This window comes from Drosophila bipectinata, chromosome XR (assembly GCF_030179905.1).
Source record: "Drosophila bipectinata strain 14024-0381.07 chromosome XR, DbipHiC1v2, whole genome shotgun sequence".
NCBI classification, from domain to species: Eukaryota; Metazoa; Arthropoda; class Insecta; order Diptera; family Drosophilidae; genus Drosophila; species Drosophila bipectinata.
The window spans coordinates 9,670,025-9,682,366 of record NC_091735.1 but is presented as its reverse complement, the minus strand read 5'-3'; the positions used below and the strand labels follow the sequence as shown (position 1 = coordinate 9,682,366).

Here is a 12,342-nt window from a genome sequence, read left to right as displayed (position 1 = left end):
AATGCTTAATATCAGAGCCCAGTAAAATAGCTAAAAGCCGTGTCAACACGAAACGCAAACATTTTTCACGCACTAACCCAATGTACGTAATACCTACTTGTACTGGAGTTCGTACCCCTTCTTGTTATAGTAATGGTAACCAGAACCGTAGCCATAGCCGGGCCTTGTGTATTTGCCACACAATGATTGGGGACGTGCATCATAGAACATTTAATTGAAGTGTTAAAATTGCCCACTTAACACCGACTTAAGGTTAAGGTGGGCTAGGCAAAAGTGTGTGTGATTGGGACTGTGTATAACACCAACAGCTGCTCCAGCTTCATGTAAGGCCGGATATGGACAAATCTGTAAACACCAATAGCCAAATAGAAAAATAGCAGTATTAGCAAATACATCAGGTGTGATCGAAACGAAAATCTGCGTCAAGTAGCCCCAAACTGACCCAGAACATTCAGCCAAAAGATACTGGTCCGAAGCCTGCAATGTCGTTGACCGCCGTAGATCGAAGATGATCTCTCTGATCGCTCTCGTAGCGCTGTCAGGATCCCGGACTCAGATCATGAATTTTTTCGGCCATGAATATTTGAGCGGATTTCGAGGCATCGATCGTGTTGGTTCCTATTCGATCCCCTCTTGGGCCGATAAGGACTCATCTTACCTCAAGGAGCCTTTTCTATGGAATAAGTGTAAGGTTTGTGAACACCGAGTGATTAATCTAAATTCTTCTTACAATAAGAACGGCATTCATTAAATTTCAGCATACAACTATTTGGTTTTTGATGTTAAATGCTTAAGGCTTTAAATGTTGAAGTCAAAGAGTTTGTAATGTTAACATCACAATGTTCGGGGACTAATATATTTTTAAGATTTTTCAGTGCCTGGCCATAAACTCACACTTTCACATTATAAAATGCCTTATGTTAATGTAACTATTTTAAAAGTGTAATTTACAACGTGTTATACATATTTTTAATAATCAAAAATAAACAAGAAAATTAATGTAAATATTGTAATCAACGGCAACTCAAAGTTATAAATATTTTAAAATTTTCTCAATCGCTTGTTTGAAGCTAAATAAAGGCAAAAATTGAAAAATTTGAGAAGATTCTCTGAATCTCTGAAAATATTTAGAATCCTGTCGAATCCGATACACAAACCCTCAAAACAAAAATTAAAAATGGCAGTGACTACTTTTTTAAATTTAAAATTAAGGTGTGTTGAGAAGAAAATTTCTTTTTAAAGACCCCAAAGCTTTATCGGCAAACGAATGACGCACTTTTACTTCTTGTCAGAGAAACTTTAAACAGTAAATACCGAAGCCTGCGGCACAAATCAGTTTCTTTGAGTATAATTTGTAAGATATATAAACAGTTTTGTTTAAATTTATGTTTTGATCATTTTGAAAAATAATATTGTTTGTATAACAATATAGCATATAACATTTCGTTATTTGTCTATATAATTAAAAACAAGAAAGGAAGAAAACAGGAGAAAGGAAAGCTAACTTCGGGCGAAGCCGAAATTGATTTACCCTTGCAGTTAAAACCGAATTTATCTCAAACATCTGATGTAGTTGTCCGATCCTTATAAGAATATCATAATAAAACCATTTAATTACAATAAAAAATGTAAAAAAAAAAACCCAAGCTTCTATCTTCAAAAATACCAAATTTGGTATTTCACCAAATATCCTTTAAGATCGTTCAGTTATATGGCAGCTATAGAATATAGTCGCCCGATCGTTATGAATATTGGTAGGTTGGATCAGCTGACCAAAAATGGAATCTGTTTTAAGTTCCAGTTTTCTATCTTAAAAAACACGAATTTTGGGTCATTTCCGATCGTTCAGTTATATGGCAGCTATAGGATATAGTCGGCCGATCCCGGTCGTTCCGATTTATATACTGCGTGCAAAGGAAAGAAGGGTATGTGCAAAGTTTCAAGTCGATAGCATTAAAACTGAGAGACTAGTTTGCGTAGAAACACGGACAGACGGACATGCTCATATCAACTCAGGAGGTGATCCTGATCAAGAATATATATACTTTATAGGGTCGGAGATGTCTTCTTGACTGCGTTTCACACTTTTGCACAAAATTATAATACCCTCTGCAAGGGTATAATAATAATTATCATAATCTTCATAGGTTATACTAAAATAAAACGCTTAGGCATTCGGTTTGCCACCTCTTGGATTGAACAGTAAAAAGAAATGAAAACAAGAAAGGAAAGCTAACTTCGGGCGGAGCCGAAATGTTGAAATGTTGTGTGCAACGCAGTGATAGATATCCTATAGCTGCCATATAACTGATTGATCGGAAATGGTATAACTTCTGTGTTTTTTGAGTTAGAGAGTTCAAATTTTATATGAGTGCTATTTTTGGCCAAATAATACGACATGCCGAATTTCGTAACGATCGACCGACTATATCTTATAGCTGCCATATAACTGAACGATCGGAAATAATTTTTGGTAGAAATACCAACTTTGGTATGTTTGAAGATAGAAGTTTGGGACTTTTTTTAGATTTTGTATTGTAATAAATTGGATTATATATTCATATTCCCATAAGGATCGGCCAACTATATCCGATGTTTGCGATACATATCCGGTTTTAACTGCAAGGGTATATAAATTTCGGGTCCGCCCGAAGTTAGCTTTCCTTTCTTGTTTATAAATTTTTTTTATAAGATATTTTGACACGTAAATTATTAATTTTATTTATATGGGAAATACAATTTTTTTTTTACGCATCTGTAGCTTTTTTTCGTCTCTTATTTGCATATACAAAATTGCATTTTCTATATTCAATATTATTTCATTTTATTATTTTGTAGGGCTCTAGAGTAAGTACAATAAATGACTGGCTGCAAATACAAATCGGTGGATCGGAGGATGTTAAGAAGAAAAAGCCAAAATGTCAAAATCGCATTAAGTCAACCAAATACACATTGATTACATTCCTGCCGCAAAACTTACTGGAACAATTTAGGCGCATAGCGAATTTTTACTTCCTTGTGATGACAATAATATCCCTACTCATCGGTAATTATTAAGAAAAAGTATATTTCCCGAGTGTAATGTATTATACAAAATTTTGTTTAACATGAATGTGATATAAAAACAAGAAAGGAAAGCTAACTTCGGGCGGAGCCGAAGTTGATATACCCTTGCAGTTAAAACCGGATATATATCGCAAACATCGGATACACTTGGCCGATCCTTATGAGAATATCATAATAAAACCAATTAACTGAAATAAAAACTCTAAAAAAAAGTCCCAAGCTTCTATCTTCAAATAAGCGAATATCTTCCGATCGTTCAGTTATATGGCAGCTATAGGATATAGTCGGCCGATCCTAATGAAATTTAGTAGGTTGGATCAACTGACCAAAAATAGAATCTGTACTAAATTCCAGCGTTCTATCTTCTAAAACACGAAAATTGGGTCATTTCCGATCGTTCAGTTATATGGCAGCTATAGGATATAGTCGGCCGATCCTTATGAAATCTGGGATTCATAATTTTTGACCTGATTTTGGCCAAAAATAGCTCTTATGTCAAATTTGAACTCTCTTACTCTAAAAACACCAAAGTTGTACCACTTCCGATCATTCAGTTATATGGCAGCTATAGGATATAGTCGGCCGATCCCGTCCGTTCCGATTTATATACTGCGTGCAAAGGAAAGAAGGGTGTGTGCAAAGTTTCAAGACGATAGCTTTAAAACTGAGAGACTAGTTCGCGTAGAAACAGACAGACGGACAGACGGACATGCTCATATCAACTCAGGAGGTGAACCTGATCAAGAATATATATACTTTATAGGGTCGGAGATGTCTCCTTCACTGCGTTGCACACTTTTGGACAAAATTATAATACCCTCTGCAAGGGTATAATGAATATTATTATTACGTATATATCCAACCCTTAGATAAGTATATCGTGTGTTGAAAAATCCAATTTTACAGGAGAAGCTTTTTTTTTATTTCATCTTTACAAACAATAAGCAAAATCATAAGATGTTTAAGGGATTAGAAACATTTGTTATTGTATTTCTTTGTTTTTGTGCATTTGAAGTATTTCCATGCAAAAAATTTGTATGGACATACGATAATTTCCAATTTCCAAAAATTGAAACTTAATTTGTATCGCAACTATAGGGTTTTCAGTTATAATATTTCACAGGGTAGTAAGACATTAGGTGCCTAACAATTTTTCATTCAAATCTCAATTTCGAAAAAATGCGACTTACGATACTTTCGCGGAAATGCGTCGTTATGTTTCTGTGTCTATGTATATTTTTGAGCAGAATTACCTTAAGTCTGAGTCTTTATAGCTCACATCCCAACCAAATATGTTTTTCTGTGATGTGTTTTGTAATATTGATTCCATCAGTTAAAAAGCTAGGCTAGAAAATGAATTTTAATATGAAGAGCTTTGAATCCTAATTGCTTTTCCATAAACTTGATAAGATCGATAAAGAATCTGTAAAATAATCTTTAAAAAATGAAAAACTTTATTATTTTACATCTAAAATTAAATTTTACTATTAAACAAGAAAGGAAAGCTCACTTTGGGCTGAGCCGAAATTGATATACTCTTGCAGTTATAGTCGACTTATAATATAAGTCCCAAATAACGGATATACATAGTTGACCGATCGTTATATGAATTTTATTAGAATACAAAATTTTAAAAAGGTGCCAAGCTTCTAACCCTAAAAATACTAAAGTTGGTATTTTTACCAAATACCGTTTCTGATCGTTCAATTATATGAAAGCTAAGGACATAGTTGGCTAATCCTTATGACGGATCATTTTCCCAAAATTTTAATCCATAGAAAATCTCAACTTTCTAAAGCAAAAAATACCAAAGTTATGGCATTTCAGATATATCAGTTATATGGTAGCTTTAGAATATATTCGGCCAATCCCGACCGTTCCGACTTTTATATTTGTATGTAAAACTGAGGGCCCAGTTTGCGTAGAAAGAGACAGACAAACAGCAAGACGGCGAGCTTATAAGAATATATATACTTTATGGGGTCGGAGATTCCTATAAGCTACTTAAAATTCTTTCTTAGCATATGTATATTACATACTTCAAATTATTGGAAATTTATAAACAGATAGTCCTGTGTCTCCGATGACATCACTTCTCCCACTCGTATTTGTGATCGCCGTGACCGCGGCCAAGCAGGGATATGAAGATGTCCTGCGCTACAGGACCGACAATGTAGTCAATGCCTCCCCTGGTTGGTATAAAAAGCTCCTATTCTCAGGTCAAAAATTATGAATCCTAATCCCTTTTTCTGTTACAGTGACAATAATCCGGGAGGGAAAGGAGGCGATAATCAAGTCACAGAACGTTGCACCTGGGGACCTTGTTGTCGTTGAGCGGGACTGCGATGTACCCTGTGACCTGGTACTTTTACGCTCCACAGATCATCATGGGAAATGCTTTATAACAACGGCCAACCTGGACGGCGAATCAAATTTGAAGACGTTGATGGTACCCCGGGACCTACCCGCCGTGGAACTGGAGGAAATGCACAAACTGGGCGTTATTGAGTGCGAAGCTGCCACAACAGATCTGTACAGCTTTAACGGAAAAATTGAGCTGAAAAACGGCGAAGGACGAGTCTTGCCACTGACCTCCGAAAATGTTCTGTTGCGTGGATCTAGAGTGAAGAACACAGAGTGTGTCATTGGGTGCGCTGTCTACACAGGCATGGTTACCAAGTTACAGCTAAACAGCCGCCTCACACGCAACAAAAATGCCACCAGCGAGACGTACATAAACCGATTCCTAGTCGTCATCCTCGTGGCTCTCATTGCGATAGTGACCTTGCTATATTTCCTCAAACGGTGAGTTCTGAAATCTAACATAGGATATTTGACAAGAAATTATAGTATTGTAAATTACAATTTGTAATTAATAATATTTTCAGTTACAACGAACTTTTTGTGATACCAAGGCTAACCTATTTGGGGGATGCAACAGATAGCTATAGTGTGAAACAGTTTCTGCAGGACTACTTATCATTCTTAATTCTCTTTAATTATCTAATTCCCATCTCACTTTATGTGACCATCGAGCTTCAACGGGTGATCGGTAGTTTGTTTATGGAATGGGATTTGGAGCTTTATGAGAAGGAGACTGACCAGCCGTGCGTGGTTAACACATCGAATTTGAACGAAGAGCTGGGCCAAATAAACATACTCTTCTCAGATAAAACGGGAACTCTAACCAAGAACGAGATGAACTTCCAACAATGTTCAATAGCCGGTCGGAAATTCCTCTTCAAAAAGACTCGCCTAGAAGACGAGGAGACCAGCGCCTTATTAGACATTAACAAGTTCAATGTAAGCTGGTCGTTTTTTTGTCTAATACAATGTTCAATAGCAACCATTTACTCTTAGATGGACCAGCGACTTTTCTTCCAGGCTCTCTCAATTTGCCACACCATTCAGGTGGCCTCGGACCCGTCGGAAGAGAGTGAGCCCAGCAGCGCTAAAAAAGAACCGAAAAGCCCGGGAGCGGCGATAACAACCAGTTCGGGACCTTCCGAAATGTACCCGATATCTGACATTACTGAAGAGAGTCACAATTCTAGTCAGCAAAGTGAACTCAATGTGTCCCACGCTATAGAGAATTCGGTTTCGGCACACCCCAATGGCAGCAACTCGACTTTCACGGCCTCCGATGTCAATCCACTGTTGGTCAGCAACGATAGCTATAATGTGGAGCGACGTAAAAGACCAGTGGTAATCAAACGCAGTCCTAATTTCACCCGCATCGCAAGCCGGGTACACAATGCCCCAGCTGGAGACTCGCAGTTCAGCCAGAACGACGTGGGCTCGGTCGTTCACTCTGTCCTGCAAGGAACTTCCAACGTCCGTCCCATTTCCCTCCAATTCCAACGCTCTACCTCAGAGAGAGACTTGCCCCAATACGAGGAGGCACATACAGTGCCTCTGGGCCACCGGCGAGCCCATTCCTATGGGGCACCCAATGCATACCTTACTAGTCCGGTAACTGTTGATGCCCCAGGCTCTAACATACTGTTCCGATCTCCGAGTACCACCTCTCGGGAATCCTATGCAGCACCTACATTTACCCGCCAACCCACTATCCTGGTTCGTGCCGAATCCCAAAGACGGAAGAAGGAGATCCATGATTTTATATTGTAAGTCGTAAAACAAATTTACGCGTCATTTTGCATTACCGTCTTGTTTTGTTATCAACTTTGACTTTTTTGTTATTTTTAAACTTTTGACAGCACTTTAGACTATCAGGCTTCGAGTCCAGACGAGAAGGCTTTAGTAGAAGCTTGTGCCAATTTGGGAATGGTTTACCTGGGCGATGACGACGAAATTCTCCGTATTCGCATTGTGCCTCCACACGTAGACTACAAACGACCATTTATGAGTTTCAAGGCGAAAGAAGAGACGTTTCAGCGTTTGCATGTCCTTGAATTTACATCGGATCGCAAGCGTATGAGTGTCATTGTGATGGACGGCGAACGCAGAAAGTGGATCTACACCAAGGGAGCTGAAAGCTATGTTTTTCCTTTGTGTGCTAACAGCTCGGCAGCTAGGATCTCCAAGACTGATGCTCACATCAGTGACTTTGCCCGCATGGGTCTCCGCACCCTGGCGATAGCCCGACGATTGGTCACTGAGGAGCAGTACCAAGACTTTGTAGTCGAACTAGCCCAAGCCAACAGCTCCCTTGAAAATCGAAAGCAGCTCAGCGAGGAATGCTATGCGAAAATTGAATGCAGTAAGTCTTATATTTTTAAGATATATTTTTAATAATCATTCTTTGTTTTTTAGTCCTGATTTGAACAATTGTTTATCTTATCTTTTCAATTTATTTTTCCCCTTTAGATCTAGACCTTCTGGGTGCTACAGCAGTGGAAGACGCCTTGCAGGATGACGTGGCCGATACTCTAGTTTCGCTTCAGGCGGCTGGGATCAAAATCTGGGTCTTAACAGGAGATAAAGTGGAGACGGCCTTGAACATTGCTCTGTCCTGCGGGCACATACCACCCGACGCAAAGAAATACTTTATCATCGACTGTAAAAGCCGGGAAGAAATGTTGCTGCATTTAAACGCTCTGGATCGGGAAGTGATCTTTGGCATAGGCCAAGACTGCGCCCTGTTGATTGATGGAAAGAGCCTAAGCGTGGCGTTGTCGGAGGCTAGCTCTGAATTTCGAGACGTGGCTGTTAAGTGCACTGCTGTGCTATGCTGTCGACTGAGTCCCCTGCAAAAGAGCGAGGTCGTATCCCTTATCAAATCCTCTAATGAAAACTACAACACGGCTTCTATCGGTGACGGCGCCAATGACGTGTCAATGATCCAAGAGGCCCACGTGGGCATTGGGATCATGGGACGTGAGGGCCGGCAGGCAGCACGCTGTGCAGACTTTGCCTTTGCAAAGTTCTGCATGCTGAAACGGCTGCTGTTAGTCCACGGCCACTACCACAGCGTGCGACTGTCCCTGCTGGTGCTTTATTTCTTCTACAAAAACATTGTCTTCATGGGCATCATGTTTCTGTTTCAATTTCACACGCTCTTCTCGTCGTCTTCCGTCTACGACTCCCTCTTTCTAACACTCTACAATGTGATATACACGTCCCTTCCCATTCTCTTCATAGCTATCTCCGAAAAACCCTACACAGAGGATAAGCTTATGCGGTACGTACTTAAAGTCTTAGTGGTTCGTTTTTCACTATTAGGTAAACAAAAACTTGTTCACACAATTTCTAATACATAAGTTTTAAAACAAGGTGTTCAAAAACACCTTATACGGGTGCCTCTTTCTTCAACGGTGTTCGGAAAAGAACCGTGTCCGCCTATCCGTCTGTCTCCAAGCTAGCCTCACAGTTTGAAAGCTATCAATTTCAAAATTTTCACACATCCTTTTTTTTGCACGTAGTATATAAGTCAGAACGGGCGTGATTGGTCGATTATATTTATAGCTACCTTATAAATATTTGATCGGAAATGCCATAACTTTTTATACCCTTGCAGAGGGTATTATAATTTTGTCCAAAAGTGTGAAACGCAGTAAAGGAGACATCTCCGACCCTATAAAGTATATATATTCTTGATCAGGATCACCTTCTGAGTTGATATGAGCATGTCCGTCTGTCCGTCTGTCTGTCCCTCTGTTTCTACGCACTAGTCTCTCAGTTTTAATGCTATCGACTTGAAACTTTTGCACACACCCTTCTTTCCTTCGCACGCAGTATATAAGTCGGAACGACCGGGATCAGCCGACTATATCCTATAGCTGCCATATAACTGAACGATCGGAAATAGTATTTGGTAGAAATATCAACTTTCGTATTGTTGAAGATAGAAGCTTGGGATTTTTTTTTTAGATTTTTTGTATTAGTTAATTGGTTTTATTATGATCTAATCATAAGGATCGGCCTACTGTATCCGATGTTTGCGATATATATCCGGTTTTAACTGCAAGATGTTTTATTGTAATTAATTGTTTTTATTATGATATTCTTATCAGGATCAGCCAACTATATCCGATGTTTGCGATATATATCCGGTCTTAACTGCAAGGGTATATTAACTTCGGCTCCGCCCGAAGTTAGCTTTCCTTTCTTGTTTTTGTTGAAATTAGAATTCGATTTCAAAATGTATTTTTTAATTTGTAAATTATTTTGATAATAATTTTTATAAGGGTCTGGGTGTGTATCCGATATCCGGCACACTACGTCCGGTATGTGCGAAATATATATATATCCGATCCGATATTCAGTGAGCGCAAAATTGAGTACATGGTCCAAACTTGATTTTTAAATTTTAAAAACACATAAACGCGAGTAAATGGTAATGCCTCTAAGGTAAGATTATTAATTCAATTTATAACAAAATCAAAGAAGCCAGCTTATAAAATATGTCAGATTGTTTTTAAAAATGTCTAAATAGTGTTCTTTACGCATTATGCAATTTCGTACGCTCACCACTTCAAACAATTAAATTTCATTTATTAGGTCTTTCTCCTGGTCTGCGCCAAACCTTACTTTTTTCCATCCGATTGAATTTAGATTCGTTGATAATTACACAGGCCGAAATTTTCCATTTTTTTTTTCTCGACGTATAATTTAGCCTACTAATTTAGGTTTCACTGAACCAAAGTCCAGAACAAACATAGGTGAATAAAATTTTCCCATACTTGTATATTGAATTATGTTGGCCTTGTATTTGCGTTAACCATCATTGTTATGAGTACATATCATTTGTGAAATGTATGTATATCAACTAAAATTTATGGAAATGGCTCCCTAAGACCCTGAGCTGGCTCCCTAAAGGTACTAGGCTCCCTAAGGTACCCTGGCTTCCTAAAGGTACTAGGCTTTATGAATACTTGGCATGAGGAAGGCATGGGATTTAAAAAAAATGAGATTCAAAACACAAATTTAATTGACGAATGTATTGTAACTATAATAACTATAAGTCGTGCTTTACCTTGAATGCTTAATTAAAACTTCATTATATACTAATTTTAATCAGAAATTGTAAAATCTTCTATAGAAAAATTTTTGGGGAAAAATCATAGCTGCACAAAAGTAAATGTATAAAATCAGTGATTTGGATGAGTATTCCAAGAATTCCAAGTTACCGTAACTGAATGATGCACTTTTTAAATTTAAACTTTTTAACTATTTAAATTTTTTAAATACAATATTTTAATAAATTAAAATTTTTCTCTTAGTTTTAACTTTTTAAGCTATTTAAATTTTTTAAATACAATATTTTAATAAATTAAAATTTTTCTCTTGGGTGTACCGCGGAAACTGTGGGTGATGGAACCTACATATGTTTGTTCTGAACTTTGGTTGAGGGGAGTTTAAAGGTTATGGAGCAGGCGAAATTATGCGTAGAGATTTTATGCTGTCGGCCAATTATTTACCCATTATATTATCTTTCAGAACACCAAAACTATATAAAAAGAACACGGATAACAAACAACTTCAGTGGCCGTACTTCCTCATGTGGGTGCTGTTCGCCGTCTACCATTCCGTCATCATATTCTACTTCGCTTTCTGCCTGTTTTCTTACAACAACGTAATCCTAAATGTTGGACAGACAGCGGCGTTTTCCTGCTTTGGCACATTATTAATGTGGACTGTGGTAATTGTCGTAAATCTAAAGCTCTGGCTGGAGTCAATGTACCTCTCCTACTGGTACATTTTTACCATTATTATTTCTATTTTGGGCTTTATAATTACCACAGTTATTTATAACGTCATCAATTTGTAAGTGCGGCTGCCACGTAAAACTTAATATGGGTTGCAAATTTTCAACTTCTTTGCAGGGACTTTGACACTGACATCTATTGGGCCTACAATAATCTATTAGCTTCGCTACCAACCTGGTTGTGGATCCTACTAACGTGTGTGGCTTGCTTGGTACCCGACTACACCATCCGAATACTGCAAAGGTCACTAAATATCAAGCGCTTCAGCATTTTTCCTGGAAAACAAAGAAAACTTAAGATGCGCAAAAAATTTGAATCCACCTACTTGTAATCCATCCCGGACTATAGCTTTTATATTGTTCAATTATTTATTTATGCTATGTGTAGAATTTTTTTTTTTTTCAAAAATACAACTTTTTGTTTGTTTTTAATAATTTTATATAATTGAAATTTTTATTCGTTTGAGTACCAAAAATTGTGGCTGACCGAAGAGTTTCCTGACGACTGAAGAAGAAAGAGAATAATATAATATATTTAAATAATATGTGTGTTAATTAATACAATTAATACAATTCCTAATCGAACTACCGAACTGAGCGGACGTGCTTTGTCCGAGCTCCGGGAAAACTTCACTTCGCTTATATTTTCGCCAATATAAGCGAAAAGACACTGAAATACAATTTATTAAAAGCGACAGACAAGCTTTTTTTATAACAGTTGTAATGTGCTAAACCAAAACTAGTGCATTGTTGAAAAAAAAAATACGTACCACGCAATGAGCTCATTGAGCAACGACCAAAAGAACGAGCGTAGAAGTTCAGTGAACCAAAGAAACGGCTTCTACTCTTACTTTTCAACCCGCGATACCGAAGTGGAAAAATCGGCGCTTAAAAGCAACCCGGCTTTACTGACCGCTGAAACCCAAGGGGCACGGTCTTGCTCACCCGCTCTGCTCACTCCGACTCCCGCGTCATGGAGTTCGCAGTGTAAAACCCCCCCTCCAATATCGGAAACAAATTTCGCACCAACAACAAGCAGCGCTACAACTTCTGCAACAACAGCGAAAACCCCTGCAACTCAAAGTACCACGACGTCAACGACTACA

General features: G+C 38.1%; 3 protein-coding genes across 4 annotated transcripts in view; 1 reads left to right on the top strand and 2 right to left on the bottom strand.

The window, feature by feature from the left end:
- LOC108124643 (trypsin-2) overlaps positions 1 to 10,128 on the bottom strand; it is a 43,229-nt gene extending 33,101 nt beyond the window's left edge. The window contains exon 1 of the mRNA XM_017240410.3: positions 10,000 to 10,128. The gene's annotated coding sequence lies outside the window, so the exon portion shown is untranslated. The remainder of the gene's footprint in view (positions 1 to 9,999) is intronic.
- LOC108124646 (phospholipid-transporting ATPase IF) overlaps positions 1 to 10,134 on the bottom strand; it is a 32,097-nt gene extending 21,963 nt beyond the window's left edge. Inside the window, exon 1 of the mRNA XM_070276414.1 lies at positions 10,000 to 10,134. The gene's annotated coding sequence lies outside the window, so the exon portion shown is untranslated. The remainder of the gene's footprint in view (positions 1 to 9,999) is intronic.
- On the top strand, positions 411 to 11,681 carry LOC108124645 (phospholipid-transporting ATPase IF). Of its 2 annotated transcripts, XM_017240412.3 has the most exons (10): positions 454 to 691; positions 2,839 to 3,046; positions 5,133 to 5,258; positions 5,325 to 5,871; positions 5,955 to 6,369; positions 6,427 to 7,193; positions 7,287 to 7,789; positions 7,897 to 8,710; positions 10,969 to 11,295; positions 11,355 to 11,681. In XM_017240412.3, exons 1-10 carry the CDS (start codon positions 509 to 511, stop codon positions 11,566 to 11,568), a joined length of 4,104 nt encoding a protein of 1,367 aa, XP_017095901.2. In that variant the 5' UTR covers positions 454 to 508; the 3' UTR covers positions 11,569 to 11,681. The 2 variants fall into 2 exon arrangements, with proteins under 2 accessions (XP_070132512.1, XP_017095901.2); XM_070276411.1 differs by lacking the exon at positions 11,355 to 11,681 and having other exon boundaries at positions 411 to 691; positions 7,897 to 8,291; positions 10,969 to 11,125.
- The last annotated feature ends 661 nt before the right edge of the window (positions 11,682 to 12,342 follow it).

Bases quoted from the DNA above. Each gene is read 5' to 3' on its own strand.
- LOC108124645 (XM_017240412.3), top strand. From the start codon at position 509: ATGATCTCTCTGATCGCTCTCGTAGCGCTGTCAGGATCCCGGACTCAG. The intron at 692-2,838 runs GTTTGTGAACAC...ATTATTTTGTAG, and splicing joins TTCTATGGAATAAGTGTAAG to GGCTCTAGAGTAAGTACAAT. The intron at 7,194-7,286 runs GTAAGTCGTAAA...AACTTTTGACAG, and splicing joins GAGATCCATGATTTTATATT to CACTTTAGACTATCAGGCTT.